This window comes from Salmo trutta, chromosome 10, assembly GCF_901001165.1.
Source record: "Salmo trutta chromosome 10, fSalTru1.1, whole genome shotgun sequence".
In the NCBI taxonomy this organism is placed as follows: Eukaryota; Metazoa; Chordata; class Actinopteri; order Salmoniformes; family Salmonidae; genus Salmo; species Salmo trutta.
The window spans coordinates 10,248,692-10,272,951 of record NC_042966.1 but is presented as its reverse complement, the minus strand read 5'-3'; the positions used below and the strand labels follow the sequence as shown (position 1 = coordinate 10,272,951).

General features: G+C 43.1%; 1 protein-coding gene across 5 annotated transcripts in view; it reads left to right on the top strand.

Moving 5' to 3' along the window:
• The window catches only part of LOC115201085 (vesicle transport through interaction with t-SNAREs homolog 1A), a 171,104-nt gene that overhangs the window by 96,613 nt on the left and 50,231 nt on the right, over positions 1-24,260 (top strand). For all 5 annotated transcript variants that reach the window (XM_029764359.1, XM_029764361.1, XM_029764362.1 and 2 more), the window contains one exon: positions 23,523-23,593. In XM_029764359.1, coding sequence (XP_029620219.1) covers positions 23,523-23,593 — 71 coding nt within the window. The remainder of the gene's footprint in view (positions 1-23,522; positions 23,594-24,260) is intronic.

The window sequence follows — 24,260 nt, the reverse complement described above, 5'->3', positions numbered from 1 at the left end:
ATGTAACATTTTGATGTATCTGTTGACTTGACAGAGAGATGAGCCAATTGCTTGATTGATTTCTTGATAGATTGCCTGGTGTTACCACATACTGCTCCAATCCAAAACCCATATTATTGCTATGTGCAATTGTCATCTACATGTTGAGCTTCTCTCTGTTAGTTACCTGTGTGTGGAATAGGAAGCAGGTCTTTGCCGTCAGGGCGCCATAGCCCAGTCAACCACTGCTGTGTCTGTCAGTCATTCCGGGGTCACATTCCATCATCCCCCCCCAGGAGAAGAAATGGCAACGCTACGCCGGCCGACGGGCCGCTGTGTGTAAAATGGAACTCGTCCCGGCGCCCGCCACCTCAGCATGCAGCGCCCGCCGCATCTAAACAACATTGAGACAAGGTGGGCTCGAGCAGATGCCATGTTTTATTCATGAGGGGACAGAAAGGTATTGGGGTTGTGTTATTACCGACGCCGAGCCTCTTCTTCTTTTGTTGAGCTGGCCCCGCCGACGCACTGCACAAACCCACGGGGAGCCGCGCCAATCGCTACCGCCCCTTCCCCGCCCGCACACCACCGACCAACTTCAAAAAGCAAAATATTTTGTACGGCGGCGACCATGACAATGTGTACCACACAGTTATAGATTAAAAACTGGGACTTGCAGAAAAAAGAAAGGAGCCTAAGACAATAGAGGAACGACAGACGGGATAATACAAAATAAAAGGACAGCCACCGAGTTGACAATTTAGTTATAATATCATGTCCTTTATGAATAATGAATTTGATGGCACGAGGCCCTTCAGAAGTTACATTAAATTAGTTCTGGTATGTCGTAAAAAGGTAGATGTGCTTAATTAGTTTGTAAGATGGCAGGAAAGTTTTTTTTGTCAGTGAGAACTGTTTTAGTTAATTCCCTAGAACACGAGACATCTTGTCTCTGCTAGTGATACAGTCGGAAGTTTACATACACCTTAGCCAAGTACATTTAAACTCCGTTTTTCACAATTCCTGACATTTAATCCTAGTAAGAATTACCTGTTTTAGGTCAGTTAGGATCACCACTTTATTTTAAGAATGTGAAATGTCAGAATAATAGTAGAGAGAATTATTTATTTCAGCTTTTATTTCTTTCATCACATTCCCAGTGGGTCAGAAGATTACATGCACTCAATTAGCATTTGGTAGCGTTGCCTTTAAATTGTTTAACTTGGGTCAAACGTTTCGGGTAGCCTTCCAGTAGCTTCCCACAATAGGTTGGGTGAATTTTGGCCCATTCCTCCTGACAGAGCTGGTGTATCTGAGTCAGGTTTGTAGGCCTCCTTGCTCACACACGCTTTTTCAGTTCTGCCCACACATTTTCTATAGGATTGAGATCAGGGCTTTGTGATGGCCACTCCAATACCTTGACTTGGTTGTCCTTAAGCCATTTTGCCACAACTTCGGAAGCATGCTTGGGGTCCTTGTCCATTCGAGAAACCCATTTACGACCAAGCTTTAACTTCCTGACTGATGTCTTGAGATGTTGCTTCAATATATCCACATAATTTTCCATCCTCATGAAGCCATCTATTTTGTGAAGTGCACCAGTCCCTCCTGCAGCATCTATTATTACTTTTATTGTTACACGTTTGACTTTTTTAATGTTTTATTCTCTCCCGATCTTATCCACTCAGTGAAGTAGTTACAGCGCAAATATACTGAATACAATGCATACAGTTGGCATTCACACCGTGGTATATTTAAGTAATAAGGCACAAGGGGGTGTGGTATATGTCCAATATACCACGGCTAAGGGCTGTTCTTAGCACGACGCAAAGCGGAGTGCCTGGATACAGCCCTTAGCTGTGGTATATTGGCCGTATACCACAAACTCCTGACGTGCCTGATTGCTATTATAAACTGGTTACCAAAGTAATTGGAGCAGTATAAATAAATGTTTTGTCATACCCGTGGTATACGATCTGATATACCACGGCTGTCAGCCAATCAGTATTCAGGGCTCGAACCAACCAGTTCATAATGTACAACACATTGTAACTTTTCAATTGTTTTTGCTCTGGATTACGTTGACAATGCGCTCTTACTTATAAACTTCTGTGCCATTTTATTCAGGAGAAAAAGAACAATAATGGCCAATGACAATAATTGTCCATCTCCATGGCTGTGCTCATTGTTAAATGAGGCACATGACGCATCTCTCTCTTGTGAGCCCCCCTCTATGCCTCATATCCTTCTTATAATAGCTGTATTATTGGGCTCTCACAAGAGTAGGGAAGTGTGTTAGCCCCAAAGCGAGAGACAAACTTGCTGTTGTGAGCGGCCACAAAGATCTAGTGTTGTGATCAAGTCATAAGCTTTGCTGTTGCTTGGTAGAAGAAATAGCCACAGTCACCTTAAACTGCTGTGCAACCTCACGGGCAACTAAGGCAACGGAAAGGTCACCGTCGATCACTTCATGAACTATGTAAGCTTAGGTACAATGATTAACAAGCGTAGACTAAAGGAATTTGTAATAGCCACTGACTTGGGGGGCAAACCTTTTGTTATTTAGCTAGTGGTGATTGATCAAGTTTCAAGTTTTAATGTGACATGCACAACTACAGTGAAATGCCTTTAAACCCAACAATGCAGTAATCAATAACAATGTAATGCTAAGAATAACAAGGTAGAACAAAAACACGAGAAAGTAAGTAAGCGTACTATATACAGGGTCGGTTTCAATACCATATGTACAATGTGCAGGGATACTGGAGGGATAGAGGTAGACATGTATAGGGGTAAGGTGACCAGGCATCAGAATAAAGGATATACAACCTTTACCATTAAATGCATGTGTAAGCATTTAGACATTCATCATTCTGTTGGGTGAAATGGGTTTCGTGTCTCTGTCATGTTTTTTTGGCATTATGTCACCACAACAAATTGTTTTACTCTCAACTTCAGTGTTTTCTTTGGGCACCATTTTTCTTTTTTTGTAAAATTATAATTCATTTGTATTAATAGGTTTTCAAAGCAACGTTGGAGAGCACACAATACAGGAAACTCTTTGCCATTGAACAAAGACTTTGTTGGCCTTTGCGGTTCTCACTGTGTCATTTTCAGCTGACTATGAACTATGTCCAACCAAAACCCTCTCTGTGTTTTGGGAACACACTCCACTGCGCTCATGAGTATTAATGAATTCAAAGTTTGAGAAAAGAATCCTTAAGTGTTAATAACTGTCAGCTTCTGTCAGCGCTCTGACGCTTATCGTCTTGTGCTTTCCATTCAGGCTAATGTTTGATGTCTTGCTTTCACGCCCTCCTTTTCCTCTTTAGTTAAATTACCGCTGACAGTCCTACGTCCCTGTAGATTGTTTGTTTGTTTTTCCGAGCACACTTGTTTTACATATCGTTGACGTGGTGCTATGTTTATTTAGAGAGTTTGTTAATGAGGGGAAATGGAATATTCTTTGTCGATTTGCCTTTCATTTGATTAGAACTGGATTACGAGTCTGGGTGCTTCTTGGCATTGCCTGTATGGATGGGATGAGGAACATCGAGGTCGGTTCAAAACCTTGAAAGGGTGGACCCTGGCTCTTGCCCTAGGGGGTGAAAGACCAATTCCTTCAAAAAGACCAAAGAGCTTCTGGTGTTATGTAAATCCCTTTAAGAACAGTCAGTCAGAAACAGACAGCGATACAGAGTTGAATCGTGTTGATCAGAACAAGAAACTGTTAACAGCGTCATCATCATCATTGGGCTCCCGAGTGGCGCAGCATCTCAGTGCTAGAGGCCTCACTACAGACACCCTGGTTCGAATCCAGGCTGTATCACAACCAGCCGTGATTGGGAGTCCCATAGGGCGGCGCACAATTGGCCCAGCATCGTCCGGGTTTGGCCGGTGTAAATAAGAATTTGTTCTTAACTGACTTGCCCAGTTCAATAAAGGTTACAAAAGATATATATATATAAAAATTCAATCAGGATGGCCACAAAGCGACTAGTTGTTGCACAACTAAACGTATCATTTGCCTCACATTTACTCTAACTCTCCGACGATTGGGGAGGGGGAAAGGATCTGAAACAAAGCACAAATTAATGAGTTATTAACAGTATAATCAGTAGGTGTTGAAATTTGCTAAATACTCCCTGTGCTCCAATGGGGGGGGGGTGCTTGAATCATGACAGGTCCTGTCAAAACATGCAAATGAGGGTGACGGCGTGTCCGTTTTGACAAACACAATTAAGGCGTTTCAAATTGGGACACGCCAATAAAGAGAGGAACACAGGCCTCCCCAGGTCTTCGCTAATTGTGAAGATTGCTTTAAAGCTCTTCGAAATGGTTGTGCCTGGTGTGTGTGTGTGGAGTGTGCTCGTTGTTTCCCCCCTTTTTATTGGATAATGAACTGTTAAGAAGTGTTAGATCTTCCTTCGCCGTCTTTCGCCGAGAGTTTGAGATAGGCAGGGAAGAGCAGCCCGAGGTGTGGGGTTTTATAGATAATTAAAAGGCAAAAAAAAAATAGTGTTGCACGCTTTGATCTGTCTGTCAACTTTCTGATTAGAGACATAAAAGCCTTTAATCAAGAGTAAAGCGATTATTAACGTTCCTAAACTGTGGACAAGGCAACGGCGTAACGTCAAGTTTCTTCTTCCCCTCATATATTTTCTTCAAGTCTGTTTCGCTAAACTGACAAACTTCTTTCCTCCGCTGTGTGTTCCCGCCCGAGGAGGGTAGATGGGATGCTGCGTTTGATTAGGAGGAATTGAGATGTTTGGGTTTTTTAATTGCGGGTAAACCTCCCTCTGCTGCTTCCAAGTTTAGGAGTATTTATCCTTGTTTCATATGTATTCATCTTCTCCGGTCTTCCTCATAGTTTTTTTCTTTCGTCGTCTTTCCATACAGTTTCCACTTATTTCCTTTCTACATTGAGACTATTTGTCAGCTGTAAGATGGTTATTGTGTTATGTCAGTAGTTTGTACTGTGATAGTCATTTCTATTGTCCACTACACAAATGATAAACTTTAATGTATTACCAACTACATACTAAAGGTAATTAGCTGTAAAGCTCATTGTAAAGGCACCTTTTCTTTCATAGGCTATGGCTTTGTCATGTCCACACTACCAACAATGTGCTGAAAGGAGTCTGATGCGGTTGTTTGTGATGCTGCTTGTGTCTATATACACTGAATAAAAATATAAACACAACATGCAGCAGATATGCATCTGTATTCCCAGTCAGATACCTTAAAAAACCAAAAATTAAAGTAGGGACGTGGATCGGAAAACCAGTCCGTATCTGATGTGACCACCATTTGCCTCTTGCAGCGCGACACATCCTTTGCATAGAGTTGATCAAGCTGTTGATTGTGGCCTGTGGAATGTTGTCCCACGCCTCTTCAATTGCTGTGCGAAGTTGCTACAAGTCAATCCAGAGCATCCCAAACATGTTCAATGGGTGACATGTCTGGTGAGTATGCAGGCCATGGAAGAACTGGAACATTTTCAGCTTCCAGGAATTGTGTATAGATCCTTGCGACATGGGGCTTTGCGTTATCATGCTGAAACATGAGGTGATGGCGGCGGATGAATGGTACAACAATGGGCCTCAGGATCTCATCACGGTATCTCTCTGTGCATTCCAATTACCATCGATAAAATGGAATTGTGTTCGTTGTCCTTTGCTTATGCCTGCCCACCACCATGGGGCGATCTGTTCAACGTTGACATCAGCAAACCGCTCGCCCACAGGACGCCATACACGCTGCCTACCATCTACTCAGTTCACTTGAAACCAGGATTCATCTATGAAAAGCACACTTCACCAGCGTGCGAGTGGCCATCGAAGGTGAGCATTTGCCTACTGAAGTCGGTTACGACGCCGAACTGCAGTCTGGTCAAGACCCTGGTGAGGACAACGAGCTTCCCTAAGACGGTTTCTGACAGTTTGTGCAGAAATTCTTTGGTTATGCAAACCCACAGTTTCATCAGCTGTCTGGGTGGCTGGTCTCAGACAATCCCGCAGGTGGAGGTCCTGGGCTGGCGGGGTTACACGTGGTCTGCGGTTCTGAGGCCATTTGGACATACTGCCAAATTTTCTAAAATTATGTTGGAGGTGGCTTATGGTAGAGAAATGAACATTCAATTCCCTGGCAATTGCTCTGGTGGACATTCCTCCAGTCAGCATGCCAAATGCACACTCCCTCAAAACTTGAGACATCTGTGGCATTGTGTTGTGACAACTGCACATTTTAGAGTGGCCTTTTATTGTCCCCAGCACAAAGTGCACCTGTGTAATGATCATGCTGTTTAATCAGCTTCTTGATATGCCACACCTGTCAGGTGGATGGATTATCTTGGCAGAGGAGAAATGCTCACTAACAGGGATGTAAACAAATGTGTGCACAACATTTGAGAAATACGCTTTTTGTGCGTATGGAAAATGTCTGTGGTGTTTTATTTCAGCTCATGAAACATGGGACCACCACTTTACATGTTGTTTATATTTTTGTTCAGTGTAAGATAAGAGTACCAGCACTGTTAATAATATTTACGTAATGTAATCTTATTTGTAGGTTGCTTTTAATTCCACACTTCATACATTTTCTACGCATTCTGACCACAACCTTAATCAATGCGTGCAAATAATTCCGGGAGCAGTGGAAATGGAATTAATCAGTCAAGTCCATTTGATCCATAGAATTGACCTTCGTGGCTGCGTGGATACAGTAGATGTATGGCCTGACCAGCCGTCTGTGGAAATTCACCATTTTTAATTGAAGGCCCTGTAAGGCGTCGTTCCCATGTTACTGTGTGTTGAGGCAATCACAGCGTGGCCCAAAGTCCATTAGTTTTCATTTGGATGGTTCAGGAAGACTGGGTTGATTAACTCCAGGCAATTTGCTGACAGCAACCCCCTCCTCCTTCTCCTCCCCCTGCTACCCATTATTGTGGTTCAGGTTAATTTAGTCAGTATGTTTTGGGATTTAAACAATAGGACTTTACAGCTATTGAGCTGCTTTATGTATTTGCTCTGTTTTAACTTAGGAGTTTCTGATTTCAGAAGTTTTGCCTCAAGTTGAATACATTTGTGTATTTAAGTTTTTACATTACAAGTAGTGTATTGGGATACTTAAAGCAGCAATATGTCACTTTTTGGGCGACCTGACCAAATTCACATAGAAATGTGTGATATAGATATGTCATTCTCATTGAAAGCATGTCTAAGAAGGACTATTTCTATGCTTCCCTTAAGTTTAGTTTTTGCGTCTTTTATTTTCAATTTGTACACTAACGTCAAACAGCTGAAAATATAATGTTTTTGGTTATGGAAAAGAGTTTAGATGGTACAATGATTCTCTACACTATACTTGCTTGTTTTGTCACATAAACTGAAATTAGGCGAACTGTTCGAATTTTAGCAACCAGGAAATGGCGGCGCAATTTCTGCATAGTGCACCTTTAAGCAATAAGGCCCGAGGAGGTGTGGTATATGAACAATATACCATGGCTAAGGCCTGTTCTTCGGCACGATACGGAGTGTCTGGATACAGCCCTTAGCTGTGCTATATTGGCCATATGCCATAAACCCCAGAGGTGCCGTATTGCTATTATAAACGGCTTACCAATATAAAATAGAATAGTAAATATTATACCCATGGCATATTGTCTGATATACACACACCTGAAATGCTGTTTCAGCCAATCAGCATCCAGGACCCAAACTACCCGGTTTATAATGTACGTTAAAGTTCCCTCACATTTTAATATTGGTTTTTATTTGTAAGCTGGTGCATTGCTTTGTGCCTGAGTATTTGACTGTGTGTACATATCTGGTCTGTGGCCATGTCTACATCAGCATCTGTGTGTGCTTGACTGAGTCATTTCATAAATGTAAAACAACCGGCACCGCTCTCGAGCCTCATCTATTCTCATTCATGGCGAGTGAGAGGGACCTCACTGTTAAAAGTCAATTCGGGAACAGGAGTGTTTGAACTCAAGGCAGCGAGGGAGTTCAATTGAAGAAAAACAGCCTTCATTTTTCTCCCTGCCCCTTTTCTGCCTGAAACAAATGGTTCTATTACCAGCTGGTCCTCCTAGTCAGCCTGGTCATTTATACCCATTAAACCTGCGTCTTATCACCCATAAGACTCCCTTACATCTCTCCATCCGCCAATTGTCCGTAATCAGCCATTTAAAACTGCGGCGGAACATTTCCTTTGCGTCTTGCTCCGGTCTGACGGACGGGCGAGGGAGGGAGGGAGGGAGGGAGGGGGAGCAGGGGAAGGGGAAAGGGCGGATGATGAATAGGCTAAGTTGAGTGGCTGACTAATAGAGATCTGTCTTAATCAGAAGTCATTTGTCAGAACAGGAGATCTGCGGGGTCAGGGCGCAGGCCATGAATAAAACACGTCCCGACGCGGAGTGAAGAAAGGCCCCCAGAAATATGTCCTGACTGGCTGCCTACCTCATAGCCACATACACATGCAGACGAAGGCCCACAGGGCTGGTCAGCCTGCTTGGTGTGTACACCCTTATCGGCTCACGTCTATGGAAACTCGTTCAAGAAAAGGCCCCTCAGATGGGCTGCCAGCTCAGAATACACCTTATCCCTCCGCTGCTGTTCAAAGGAAATGCTGACGACACACAATAGGGGTCATACTCAGGGGAGGGTCAGCAGGACCCCCCCCCCCCCTCAGCAGGACCCCCCCCCCCCCCAGTGTACTGAGGTGAATATAGCTCCTTCTTATTGTTAGTTGTCACAACACTGGAGATTGTCCAGATGCTGCATCACCCCCAATGACCTGGTTCTTACCTACTTCACTTTGTGAGCCAATTCAGTCGATGTGACCAAGACTAGACACATGGCCTTTGGGCTCGGCATTTGAAACCAACCGTTGTGTGTACAACTTCGATGAGTGTAAGGAAAATATTCCAGATGGTGTACAAAGAAAGCTAACTTGTTCCCCAGGTATTCTAGCCAAAGAGTTTCCCGAATGCAGATGCAGAAATTGTCATTTTGTGTGGGTGGGTGGGAGGGGCTTGTGCATGCGCACGAGTCTGTGTGCTTGCATGTGAGACAGTGGCAGACTCTACCTACCCTCACAACTCCCTCGGGTCGTTTTCACTCCTTTGTCTGTGTGGATTGTGTCCGGATAGAAGTTTTGTGTGGTAACCTTTAAAAAGTGGTTTCAACCAGCTAATGAAACGGAGCTGTGCTGAGTCTCAGAGTGTTACCGCTGTCAGGGCTTGTACCCTTTCAGCTCAGGGGAGAGAGGGACCAGAGCAGAGGAAAGATAGAAAAAGGAGAGAAAGAAAAGGGGCCCCAGACATCTCACGGTGGAACTGCTCTAAAAACTGCTCCTGTAAAATTGATGATGTGTCCAATTATATGTGCCTGTGGAGGGAGGGGTGGGAGGGGACCCCTGGAATGGTGTCTGGGGTGGGTTGTCTTGGGATGGGATGGACTGGCTGGGAAGTAGACTTCTAACCTTATGGTAATTACCTCGACTGGGCTTCTTTGGCCTGGGCTACAATTATCTCTACTGGTCTACACTGGCCTTTCTCTCTCCCATTGCTCCATAAGAAGACAACTCGTGTGATGATGTGGTGAGACCCAATGCATCTCACCAACACTTGGCCATGGAACCAAAGGGAAGGTGGAAGGATGGATCTGGATACTGTTCAATTGATTTGTCTCAGTATCTGATTGAGGTAAACTCAGTCAGCACCACCATTGGGTCTTATCTAGTACCTCTATTTGTACCCTCTACAATGATCACTTCTGCTAATCTCCTGTTAAGAGGGCGAGTTAATATATAAATTCCTGCTCTCTGGGGGTGGTGTGATTTCTAATGTGAGAAGAGTAATAGACTTGTTAAATGGACCTTTGGGGGATGTGGATGTTTTAGCGAGCAAGGCCTTAGCGCCAGGGTCATTTAAATAGTTAATAGCCGTTGAAACGGGAGGGGAATATTTTATATGCTAACGAGCAACAAGTCCGGATCGTCAGCAGGAAATGATCATTTTCTCCCTTCTTTCCAGTGTTTTGGCCAACCTAGGGTTGTTCTGTCTGGTGGTTAAGCGTTGAGCGTAGAGTGGAGTTTTAGTGATTCCGAATTTGACGTGCATTTACTTTAGCCCAGTGTTCAATTCGCGCTATTTTGCATAATTGTGATAAATAGTAGCTGACGTTGACAACGATGTATATTATACATGTTGAGTTGTTTTGAATCGTGCTTTTCTGTGACCCTGTTTCAAACGGTCTGTTAATTCACTCTGATCCAATCTCTATATTACAATTCTCACTCTGACGCCCTCTTCCACGCCTTGTCTACGGCAGCTGTTTATGATGGTGCTGTAACGCGCAGTAACCTAGATGTGAATCCGCGTTGGGTATTTTGCTGTCGTAAACACGCGATGACACAGTGCCGTCTGTAGTGTAACGAACCTGTGTGGGTTGGAAGCCTGGTGACGATCTGTCGAGTCAAAACCTCATCAGAGACTTACAGATGCAGGTGATAGAATCTAATACAGCAATTTTAACGTGACCTATTTGCGTATTGATAGTAGCTTAAATACAAGCTACATGGATTTGGGGGGGATCTTTATTTTATTACTGATTGCAGGACGGAATGCCATCAGGGGAAGAGATGCTTATTAGAAAAGCCGTCTCTCATCCTCCTCCATAGTAGCTTTGTTGGTTTTCGAAAGCCAAATTCAACGTTTAGCCGATACGAGAGCTCCCTTTTCCAGGTAACAGATTTGTCAATTCGTGAACATTACCCTAACTCTCTGAAAGTGACTGTGGTCAGGTGAGAGAGTCAGGTACTGTAGATGGAAATGTACTTTAACAAACTTAGTGTGTGTGGTGAGAGAGAGATGGGTAAAGGGTGATCCCCTTTACCCTTCTGGGGAAGGCCGTGTGTGTACATAGCTAATGGTGTGTGTGTGTGTGTGTGTGTGTGTGTGTGTGTGTGTGGGGTGAGGGATTTCTTAATGGGAACATCCATTTGTGGTCCCACAGCTAAGGGAAATATTTATCTTTGAGTTTGTGGACCTGGCTGCGTAGAGTCTTTAATGTGTTCTACAGTCTGTCGGCTCTGGGGACACTTCATCATACTGCGATGGATTTTGCAGCACACAGGCCCAGCAATTAAATGAATGTACAACTTACCTATGCAGGGGAGATGCTGTCTACACCATTGTTGGTACAGTGGTTATGACCTTCATCACTAGTGGTTGGAGGATGAGTAGCTGTATTAGCAGTCATAGAAACGATGGTACTTATCCATTTTGGTGGCTGTGGTACATGTAGCCTAGCTGACCTAGACGTTTAACGTGGAAGCATTTCATTTGAACCCTAATTCATCCTCATTTTGTCATTGTCTGCCTTTCTCAAGGATAAACGCACCGCAAGTGACAACCTTGATTTAACATCTTTACAGGTGCGCAATGATAGTGCTCTGTGTTAGATAGCTAGCGCGCTCTCGGAAACCTTGACGCCGCCTGTCTCTCATAGAGAGACAGGCCAGCCTCTCATAGAGACGGCTCCTCTCAGCAGCACTGCCAGTAGAACGGAAAGAAACCGGAATCCACAAGGCCCATTCTTAGCCACTGAAATGTGCCTAGGCGGTTGATTTTTCTCTCCCTTTGTGTGTTTATGCGTCTCTGTTAGGCCATGCACATTTTATCAAATGCTTAACTGGTTTCATTGTTTGAAAAGTGAGGTGAGCGTGCGGAAAAAGAGAGAAAAAAAGAAAGATAAGGAGACCCTCTTGTTAAAATACTATAGCAGCCTTAGTGCATCACTGGGACCGAGGTACCTGCTGTTCAGGACCTCTATACCAGGCGGTGTCAGAAGAAGGGCACAAAAACTGTCAAAGATTCCAGCCAGCCACCCACGCCATAGACTCTTCTCTCTGCTACCGCACGGCAAGCGGTACCAGTGCACCAAGTCTGGAACAAGTAGGACCTTGAACAGCTTCTACCCCCAAGCCATAAGACTACTAAATAGTAGAGGTCGACCGATTTTATGATTTTTCTCTCCTCGCCTCAACTGGGCTCGAACCAGGAACACATCGACAACAGCCACCCTCGAAGCATCGTTACCTATCGCTCCACAAAAGCCGCGGCCCTTGCAGAGCAAGGGGAACAACTACTCCAAATCTCAGAGCGAGTGACGTTTGAAACGCTATTAGTGCACACCCCACTAACTAGCTAGCCATTTCACATCGGTTACACCAGCCTAATCTCGGGAGTTGATAGGCTTTATGTCATAAACAGCTCGATGCTTGAAGCACAGCGAAGAGCTGCTGGCAAACGCACGAATGTGCTGTTTGAATGAATGCTTACGAGCCTGCTGCTGCCTACCATCGCTCAGTCAGACTGCTCTATCAAATATCAAATCATAGACTTAATTATAACATAATAACACACAGAAATACGAGCCTTTGGTCATTAATATGGACGAATCCAGAAACTATCATTTCGGGAAAAATCCGTTTTTATTATTTCAGTGAAATACGGAACCGTTCCGTATGTTCTAACGGATGCCATCCCTAAGTCTAAATATTGCTGTTACATTGTACAACCTTCAATGTTATGTCAGAATTATGTACAATTCTGGCAAATTAATTACGGTCTTTGTTAGGAATAAATGGACTTCACACAGTTTGCAACGAGCCAGGCAGCCCAAACTTCTGCATATACCCTGACTGCTTGCACGCAACGCAAGAGAAGTGACACAATTTCCCTAGTAATAAGAAATTCATGTTAGCAGGCAATATTAACTAAATATGCAGGTTTAAAAATATATACTTGTGTATTGATTTTAAAGAAAGGCATTGATGTTTATGGTTAGGTACACATTGGTGCAACGACAGTGCTTTTTTTGCGAATACGCTTGTTAAATCATCACCCGTTTGGCCAAGTAGGCTGTGATTCGATGAAATTATCAGGCACCACATCGATTATATGCAACGCAGGACACGCTAGATAAACTAGTAATATCATCAACCATGTGTAGTTAACTAGTAATTATGTTAAGATTGATTGTTTTTTGTAAGATAAGTTTAATGCTAGCTAGCAACTTACCTTGGCTTCTTGCTGCCCTCGCATAACAGGTAGTCATCCTGCCATGCAGGCTCCTCGTGGAATGCAATGTAAGGCAGGTGGTTAGAGCGTTGGACTAGTAACCGGAAGGTTGCAAAAACGAATCCCCGAGCTGACAAGGTAAAAATCTGTCGTTCTGCCCCTGAACAAGGCAGTTAACCCACCGTTCCTAGGCCGTCATTGAAAATAAGAATGTGTTCTTAACTGACTTGGCTAGTTAAATAAAGGTGTAAAAAAATATATATACATAAAAAATAAAATATATCGGCCACAATCGGTGTCCAAAAATACCGATTACCAATTGTTACGAAAACTTGAAATCGGCCCTAATTAATCGGCCATTCCGATTAATCGGTCGACCTCTACTAAATAGTTCTGTTAAACGGCTACCTGGAATACTTGCATTGATCCTTTTTTTGCACTGACTATGCACACACACTGGACTCTACCCACACATACTTACACATACACCCACACACACGCAACATACTGACGCCACACACACTTTCACACTCACCACATACGCTGCTGCTACGGTCTATCTATCCTGTTGTCTCGTCACTTTACCCCTACCATATGTACATAGCTACCTCCATTACTTCGTACCCCTGCACATCGACTCTGTACTGGTACTCCCTGTATTTAGCCATGTTATTTTTACTCGTTATTCACTGTGTATTTATTCCTCGTGTCACTATTTAAATGTTTTATCTTTAACTCTGCATTGTTGGAAACGGACCTGTAAGTAAGCATTTCACTGTTAGTCTACACTGGTTGTTTACATTTACATTTTAGTAATTTAGCAGACGCTCTTATCCAGAGCGACTTACAGTAGTGAATGCATACATTTCATACATTTTTTTTTTTATTTTATTTTTTTGTACTGGCCCCCCGTGGGAATCGAACCCACAACCCTGGCATTGCAAACACCATGCTCTACCAACTGAGCTACAGGGAAGCATGTTTACAAAGCATGTGACGAATACAATTTAATTTGATTTGGTTCAACACCTAGCAACCCTAATCAAGAGGTTTTAGCCTCTTGGGGAAGCTACAAGAGGCATAGTTCAACCATAATCCAAAAGGAAATTGTGTATCTGTTTACTGAAAGCTCAAGGACATCATTTGTGTTTATAATCTTCCAAATTCTTCAGTACAACTTTTACATTTCTGAGAGAGGGGAATCCGTTAAACATTTCATTACATGTATATCATTCAGAGCGAGGCCCTGTACACTACAACCAAGGACTTAATGTCAACTCAGCACCGCTCCAGCACAGAGTCTTTACAGCAGGATGTCATTGGGCCCTATTCTTCTGCAATGACCTCATCCATCTTCTCAGTTGGAGTGTGTGCTTTTCCAATAATGCGCTCTCGGTCTTCCTCCACGCCAAAGACTTGTCACCCTCATTTGTTTTAAGCCCCATCCCGGACAGAGACGGATAGAGGCGCTTAGTTGTCTTTACAGAAGATTTCCTGCCGCACCTCCGTTCCCTGTTTATTCCTTGTTCTTTTGGAGGAGACATGGGGGGGGGGTTGTATTATTATGGTTATTAATACCTGTATTCAGTCTTTTAATCTGCCCTATTTGTCACATGTGACTGTCTGACTGCACTGTTTAATCTGTGTATCCTTCAATCTGTCTCGTCCCTGATTAGAAATTAATGAAGGCAAAAAGAGACACATTGTGCGCGCGTTGAGTGGAATAGAAGGGAGAGGAAAGGGAGTACAAGCGTCACTCATTTGACAGCGTACCACCCCCCTCGTTTTTTTCACTTCCTCCTCTCTTTGCGCTCTCTCCTTTCTATCTTGTTTAGCTGCCAGATGTAGCCCTTTTTTTGCGGCGTTTCCCCTAAACAGGCAGCGCAGCACGTGGGCTCTTTGGAGTGCCGCACCTGTGTAGTGTATCCTACTCAGCAGTGCGTTGTTTACGCCGGATTGTTTGGTGTGTTTGAAAGGCCGTCTTTTGATCCGCGCAAAGATTCCTCACTTCTTTTTTTTTTTTTCTCCCGCCCTCGTTTTTATTTAATTTTTTTACCCTAATGCAGTATCTGCTTACAGTTGGTGGCAGCGGTGGGATCTTTTTTGGGGTTTGTTTGTTTGGTGTGTTTTTTTCTCTCCGTCTAACCCAAGGGACCAGGAAATGACAGTGACCACTGACGAGCTTGTCAGACGCCTTGTTGGCAATGTTTTCTAAGTGTGCGTTAATGTGTTTACATCCACGATAGACGAGCAGCATTTCAAAGAAAGCGGTTTTATGAATATTGCATCTGCTGATTGGAGTCCAGTAGCAGGATGTAGTGTACTGCCTGAGATATTGTTGTGAGAGCTGGAATTACAGTGATAAAAGAGCCCAGTTTAGTTGCAGAGGTCTAAGGCACTGCATCTCAGTGCTAGAGGCATCACTACAGACCCTGGTTCGATCCCGGGCTGTGACCGGGAGTCCCATAGTGCGGCGCACAATTGGCCCAGCATCGTCCGGGTTAGGGGAGGGTTTGGCCGGGGTAGGCCGTCATTGTAAAATAAGAATTTGTTCTTAACTGACTTGCCTAGTTAAATAAACTGTCATGGTCAAAACATATTGATACAACAGTAGCTAAGATGGGGAGAAGTCTGTCCGTAATAAAGCGCTACTCTACCTTCTTAACACTATCAACAAAGCAGGTCCTACAGGCCCTAGTTTTGTCGCACCTGGACTACTATTCAGTTGTGTGGTCAGGTTCCACAAAAAGGGACTTTGCAATTGGTTCAGAACAGGGCAGCACGGCTGGACCTTGGATGTACACAGAGAGCTAACATTAATCATATGCATGTCTATCTCTCCTGGCTCAAAGTGTAGGAGAGATTGACTTCATCACTACTTGTACTTATGAGAGGCGTTGACATGTTGAATGCACCAAGCTGTCTGTTTGAACTACTGGCGCCCATGCACCAGAGGTGTCTTCACAGTCCCCAAGTCCAGAGCACAGTACTACATAGAGCCATGACTACATGGAACTCTATTCCACATCAAGTAGCTGATGCAAGCAGTAAAATTTTATTTAAAAAACAGATAAAAATATACCGTATGGAACAGCAGGGACTGTGAAGCAACATAAACATAGGCACAGACAAGTGCATACACACACACGATAACATACGCACTATACACACACATACACATGGATTTGGGGATACATAATAAATACAAATACAAATTAAGCTATTATTAAAGCAATTGTTAACATTTTTAAATGAAAATATTTACCTATATTACCTAATTTAAAATGCATACAATTCACACTCTGCAAGTGTTGGATAAAATTCCTAGCATTGCATATAGTTCTGTTTTATTCTAAGTACAGTGCATTCGAAAAGTATTCAGACCCCTTGACTTTTTCCACATTTTGTTACGTTACAGCCTTATTCGAAAATGTATGAAATTGTTTTTTTGAAATCATCAATCTACACACAATAACACATAGTGAAGAAGCAAAAGCATTTTTCTTCTTTTTTTTCAAATGTATAAAAAAATATCACATTTACATAAGTATTCTAACCCTTGAAGCACATTTTGCATTGATTACACCCTCAAGTCTTCTTGGGTATTACTCTATAAGCTTGGCACACCTGTATTTGGGGAGTTTCTCCCATTTCTTCTCTGCAGATCCTCTCAAGCGCTGTCAGGTTGGATGGGGAATGTTGCTGCACAGCTATTTTCAGGTCTCCAGAGATGTTCAATCGGGTTCAAGTCTGGGCTCTGGCTGGGCCACTCAGGGACATTCAGAGACTTGTCCCGAAGCCACTCCTGCATTGTCTTGGCTGTGTGCTTAGGGTTGTTGTCCTGTTGGAAGGTGAACCTTCACCCCAGTCTGAGGTCCTGAGCGTTCTGGACCAGGTTTTCATCAAGGATCTCTTTTCCCTCGGTCCTGACTAGTCCCTGCCGCTGAAAAACATCCCCACAGCATGATGCTGCCACCACCATGCTTTACAGTAGGGATGGTGCCAGGATTCTGCCAGATGTGACGCTTGGCATTTAGGCCAAAGAGTTCGATCTTGGTTTCATCAGACCAGAGAATGTTGTCTCTCAATATGAGTCCTTTGGGTGCCTTTTGGCAAACTCAAATGAGCTGTCATGTGCCTTTTACTGAGGAGTGGCTTCCGTCTGGCCACTCTATTATAAAGTCCCTAATTGGTGGAGTGCTGCAGAGATGGTTGTCCTTCTGGAAGGTTGTCCCATCTCCACAGAGGAACTCTGGAGCTCTGTCAGAGTAACCATCGGCTTCTTCTCCCCCCGATTGCCCAGGCGGCCAGCTGTAAAAAGAATGTTGGTGGTTCCAAACGTCTACCATTTAAGAATGATGGAGGCCACTGTGTTCTTGGGGACCTTCAATGCTGCAGAAATGTTTTGTTACCCTTCCCCAGATCTGTGCCTTGACAAAATCCTGTCTCGGTTCTCTACGGACAATTCCTTCGACCTCATTGCTTGGTTTTTGCTCTGACATGCACTGTCAACTGTGGGACCTTATATAGACAGGTGTGTGCCTTTACAAATCATGTCCAATCAATTTAATTTAGCACAGGTGGTCTCTAATGAAGTTGTAGAAACATCTCAAGGATTATCAATGGAAACAGGATGCACATGAGCTCAATTTCGAGTCACATAGCAAATGGGCTGAATACTTATGTAAATAAGGTGTTTCCATATTTTTTTTATAAATTTGAAAACATTTCTATAAACCTGTTTTCGCTTTGTCATTATGGGGTATTGTGTGCAGATTGACGAGGAAAAACATTTTATTTAATAAATTTTATAGTAAAGCTGTAATGTAACAAAATGTGGAAAAGTCAAGGGGTCTCAATACTTTCCGAATGCACTCTATATATGGGCAATTCCACGCCAGGAATATTTTGTTTGTATCTCAGATTGTTCTGGCAATTCTCACATTTTAACTTAATTGGGAGGAAGGATGTTTGATATGCTTTTTACATTTTGTATCACAAACCGTTTTTGAGAAAGTGGCCATTTTAGGCCCTTTTCAGACCTACAGTGCCTTTAGAAAGTATTCATACCATTTTACTTATACCACAGCCTGAATTTAAAAAAAAAAAATCTCGCCCATCGACACACAATACCCCATAATGACAGAGTGATTACCCCATAATGACACCTTTGGCAGCAATTACAGCTGTGTGTTTTTCTGAGTAAGCCTCTTAGAGCTTTGCACACCTGGATTGTTCAATGCACATTATTCATTTAAAAATTATTCAAGCTCTGTCAAGTTGTTTTTTTGATCATTGATAGACGGCTATTTTCAAGTCTTGCCATAGAGTTTCAAGCCAATTTAAGTCAAAACTGTTACTAGGCTACTCAGGAACAGTCAATGTCGTCTTGGTAAACAACTCCAGTGTATATTTGGCCTTGTGATGTAGGTTATTGTCCTACTGAAAGATGCATTTGTCTCCCAATGTCTGTTGGAAAGCAGACTGAACCAGGTTTCCCTCTAGCATTTTGCCTGTGCTTAGCTCTATTCCGTTTCTTTTTATCCTAAAAAACCTCCCTAGTCCTTGCCGATTACAAGCATACCCATAACATGATGCACCCACCACCATGCTTGAAAATATGAAGAGTGGTACTCAGTCATGTGTTTTGTTGGATTTGCCCCAAACACAATGTTTTGTATTCAGGACATAAAGTAAATTTCTTCCCCAAATGTGTTGCAGTTTTACTTTAGTGCCTCATTGCAAACAGGATGCATGTTTTGGAATATTTATATTCTGTACAGGCTTCCTTCTATTCACTCTGTCAATTAGGTTAGTGTTGTGGAGGAACTACAATGTTATTGGTCTCTCCTCATTTATCTCCTATCACAGCCATTAAACTCTGGAAAACCTCCCTGGTCTTTGTTTGAATCTCTGTTTGAAATTCACTGCTCGCTTATAGATATTTGTATATTGTGGGGTACAGAGATGACGTAGTCATTAAGAAATCTTTTTACTCCTGAGTTTATTTATGCTTTCCATAACAAAGTGGTTTAATACATATTTACTCAACACATTTCAGTTCTTCATTTTTGATTAATTTGTACAAATTTTGAAAAACATAATTCCACTTTGGCATTATGAGGTATTGTGTGTAAGCCAGTGACAAACATGTCGATTTAATCCATTTTAAATTCAGGCTGTAATACAGTTTTGTTGGGGGGGGGGTGTTCAAGAGGTGTGAATACTTTCTGAAGGCACTGAGACCGGCTTATTCAGTGCTTGACTTGGGATGGAAGAAGTGCAGGAGCTGTCCATTAGACTATGTTCACCGAAATTCCCAAATGACATTATGCTATAGAGACGACCTGATTATTCACTGTTAACGGTTCATACACATTTTCCATGACTTCTCTCTGACTTTTAACCCATATGTTCATGACTATTAATATAGTCTACATGGAAAAAGTAAGCATTACTGAACCTGGAAAGCTGCTGTGTCTGATCCCATGTAGACCTACCACCTCCTGCCGTTGTGCCCTTGATCAAGGCACTTAGCCCCCCACCTAGAACTGTACTGTTAGTCACATGTTATCAACATGTGGTCAACCCTCGATCTGGAGAGCTCCTGGGTGTGCAGGATTGGCTTTTTCAACACTACAACCAAATACTTTTGTCTTTATAAAATTCAATAAATCCAAAATCAAATGGATAAGGTAGGCTGTTTCAAAGCAAGGTATCTAACTAGACATATTTGTATATAAGGCCCAAATATTCATGTTTCGGGGGAGATCTATGCACATTAAGTTATTTGTCAATTAGGCTATTCTTAGAATAGGTTTAATGTTGTCACAGTTACATGGCTATTGTTTAATAGCGGTGTTATCTCAGCTTTCCAATGGTGCAGATTTATTTAGGCTCTACAGTGCAGGTGGAAAGGCAACAATGAAATGAATGCTTAGTTAGCTGTTGTTAACTTGTAGCAGTTCTCTCGCTGGTTATGTTTTCAATTGGTGATCTAGTTAATCTGTCTGTGATTATTTTATACCTGCTGCTGAAATGTCTCTCTCTCCTCGGGCAACAACGGCCCACTCACACTGGCACATACGCAGCACCGCACATACGCAGCACCACAGATACGCTCTGAAGGGTCATTCCGATAATGGCTGATAAGTAGTTTTTAGAATTGATTGATCATATTTAAAAGTGTGCTTTCATGAATTACATTAACAAAATGTCATTTGAATTTGAATTTTTCAATACTTACAAACCCTCATTTGACAACTTGCAACATTTTCAATCTGCGCAATCTCGAACAGCCTACTGTCACTCAAAGATTCACAGATTAGCGGCAAATAAACTTGAACAAAGCGGAATCAGGAAATGAATGCCCACATTGCTATTCCATGAAGATCCCGCCTTCTTTCCACTTTGATCAACCTTTTTTGCCTCAGTGTGTGAATCTGGGCCAGCGATAGGCTACTTTGTTTTTATAGAGGAGCACTGAGTTTATCGTAAATTGAGACAATATCCTTTCCCCCACCCCTCAATATACTCTACTTTCAATGAAGTAACGATAGAAGTAGCCTATGCCAATGGACTACATGGACACTGAAAATAGCATTCCAACAAGGAAATATACCATGTCTGTCAATAACGTGACTGGTCAGGTGAGAGAGTCAGGTACTGTAGATGGAAATGTACTTTAACAAACTTAGTGTGTGTGTGTGGTGAGAGAGAGACAGAAGTAAAGATGGAACGATACAGTGGGAGATGGGTAAAGGGTGATCCCCTTTACCCCTCTGGGGGGGGAGGAGGGAGGGAGAGAGGGAGGGGGAGAGAATATGTGGATGCATCGGGTACAGTATATGTTGGGCGGGAATGGATGGGTGTAAAGGCATGCTTCCCAGCTGATTCAGTTCGGTAGAGTTCGTGCGTATATTATGATGCTATTTTCTGACGTTTTTGTTTGTTTTGGACTTCGGCTGTTTGGGCACACAACATTTTTCCCGAGGCAAGCCGAAGTTCGTAGCCGAAGTCTTACGCCCCTTCGTTGGTGATTGGTCAACAGTAGGGATTCTTCAATCAATCAGTCAAATGTATTTATAAAGCATAAAGCCCTTTTTACATCAGCTGATGTCACAATGTGCTATACAGAAACCCAGCCTAAAACCCCAAACAGCAAGCAATGCAGATGTAGAAGCACGGTGGCTAGGAAAAACTCCCTAGAGAGGCAGGAACCTAGGAAGAAACCTAGAGGAACCAGGCTCTGAGGGGTGGCCCGTCCTCTTCTGGCTGTGCCGGGTTGAGGTTATAACAATAAAGAGCGTCTGCTAAATGACTTAAATGTAATGTAAATGTAATGACTCGTTTTCAAGCAAATTTCTTAAATGAAAAATACTGCTCCAAACGTGTTAATGTAAAATTGCATAACTAAGATCTCCTTTGCAAAAACATCAAAATTAATTAGAGATTAGATCTATTCTAACTATTTTGAGGAAGTGTATACTGGCTATGGAGTCTCAAAATGGACAAATGGTACCACTGCCAATTTGTTCTCGTTTCTCAAGCAAATATCTTTTAAGGGAGTATGCAAGCACACTCATTTGGTTCGGCTAGCAGAGTTCAGCTAGGCGCTAGTCGAACTGAAGCATGCTGACACCTTTAGTGTGTCTGAGAGGTAGGGAGGTTGGGACAAGATTGGCTTGGGTGGGCAAGGATGGGAGGTTGGGACTATTGGCTTGGGTGGGCAAGGATGGGAGGTTGGGACAAGCATGGCTTGGGTGGGCAACGATGGGAGGTAGGGACAGGCTTGGCTTGTGTGGGCAAGGATGGGAGGTTGGATGGGAGGTTGGGACAAGCTTGGGTGGGGTAAAGGGGGGAGAAACTGGGGAGTTGAAGGGGGATGGGTTTGGCTTGGGAGAGAGAGAAGGGAGGATTTAACTATACTACAATGTCATTTTTTTTGTATTTTTGTGATTTGCAAACCTGCTGTAATATGAATGAGTTCTGGACAGATTAGGAGATGTCATGTATTTGGGGCGGCAGGTAACCTAGTGGTTAGAGCGTTGGACAAGTAACCGAAAGGTTGCAAGATCGAATCCCCAAGCTGACAAGGTAAAAATCTGTCTTTCTGCCCCTGAACAAGGCAGTTAACCCACTGTCATTGAAAATAAGAATTAGTTCTTAACTGACTTGCCTAGTTTAATAAAGTTAAAATGAATCAAATAAAAATTATTATTCCTTGTTTGTCGATATAGCTAAGATTCAGTGGTGGTTATTGGTGAGAGTGGAGAAGGACTCTATCCAAGGGATTGGGACGGGGTGATTGGGAGGGCATCAGAAACTTCTCTGAGGTGTATATTTGAATTGAATTTACAAGGTAATACAAACTGAGCACAATACTTCAGTGGTAGTCTTTCTCCAATGTACAGTATGAACAATGAGATATATTTGTATTTCATTTTCAGTAAATGTGCAAAAATGCATAAACTTATTTTCACTTTGTCATTATGGGGTATTGTGTGTCGGGGAAAATCTATTTAATTGAATTCAGGCTATAACACAACAAAATGTGGAAAAGGTCAAGGGGGGTGAATACTTTCTGAAGGCACTGTATTAAATGGGTCATATCTTCCACTTAACATTGAATAAATGAATGTGAACATTTTACTTCAGAATCTAGACATACAGCACTCCGTTATGTTAGAGCACACTAGAAGGAGTAGAACGACACCTAGATGTTGTCTGGATCATCTACGGTTCACAGATCATAGGGTCTTACAGGAGGCATGTATATGTCTAAAAAGGACCTAAAATGGCCACTTTCATCATCATTACCCCTAAAATTGTTTGTGACACAACTGTAAAAGGAATATCAAACATCCTTCTTCCCAATTAAGTTTCTATGTTCGAATTTCCAGAACAGTCTGAGATACCCCGAAAAATATTTCCTGGCCTTCCTGACGTGGAGCCGCCCATATCTATTCTAAGAATATGGCATTAAATGAGGAATCATTGCTAGTGGTGGTGAAGCTGATAGTTCTGTCTGCACAGCTGATCCAGGCTCAATTTAGCCGTGCTAAGTAAGGCTTAGCTAGGCCAGACATGTGTTTTTGGCCCAATGTTCTCTAATGTTATAAGGTTAGTGGGCTGGTTAAGCTGAAGCCAGCTGTCTGCTACAATAGCTTACACACACAAACACCTCACACATACTGTGGGTCTGCACACCTCGATCTATCCGCGTTAGCTGTGGACTAGACTATTTGGCAACAGAAGCAGAGCACTTAAAAAATGGACTTAAATCACTGGTTCAAGTTCGAGGCTTAGTGCTGTCATGTCCTTAAGTAAGGCACTTAGCTTCAACTTCTCTCAGAAAAGGTTCAGTTAGGAATCAAATGGATGACGGGTGCATCCCAGGCACAGCGTACCCATGCTTACCTTTACTGTGTTTCTCCTCTCTTTTGTCTTTCAGAACAAGTGGGCCAAGAGATCCTGGCTAACTTACACAGTGACCGCGAGAAGATCCAGAGATCCAGAGATCGGGTGAGAAGAGTTGCGCGCGCGCGCACACATGCAGGAGACACACGCGCCGGACACGAACCGTTACCCTCACAATCTAATGAGTGTGTAAAGGCCTGCGCTAGAAGGACAGTGGGATTGAAGGCTAGAACAAAGGGCTGATGACGACAAGGCGTTGTAGTTGGTTAGGGACGTTCACCACCTCCACCGCTGTGCTCATGAAGGCATTGTGTGTCCCATGTAAGATGATGTAAGACTGTCTAATTGAACACACAAACATCCACACACAGAAGCGTGCGCACACATGCACGAACGGAAAAACACACACACACACACACACACACTGACTGCATAAAGAACTGAGCGTTAGGCCTTGCATCTCTCTCTCTCTCTCTCTCTCTCTCTCTCTCTTCTTTTCTCATCTCTATCACACTTAGAGCGTTAGACTCTGACCCTCTCTCCCCACCCCCCTCGTCGTCGTCCCCCCCTCCCCAGACAGACAGTCAGACAGACAGGTAGAGCAGAGAGAGCCCCAGCACGGTGAGGGGCCCTCTGACGGCCCCCTCTACGGAGAATGCTTTAAGATCACACCATGGCAGTGGGCCTCGCAGGCGATTTCAAAGGAAATCAAACATCTCCTTTCAAAAGGTCTGCCTGCCGCTAAGGAGGATAGGGTCTCGCTTTCTCTCCC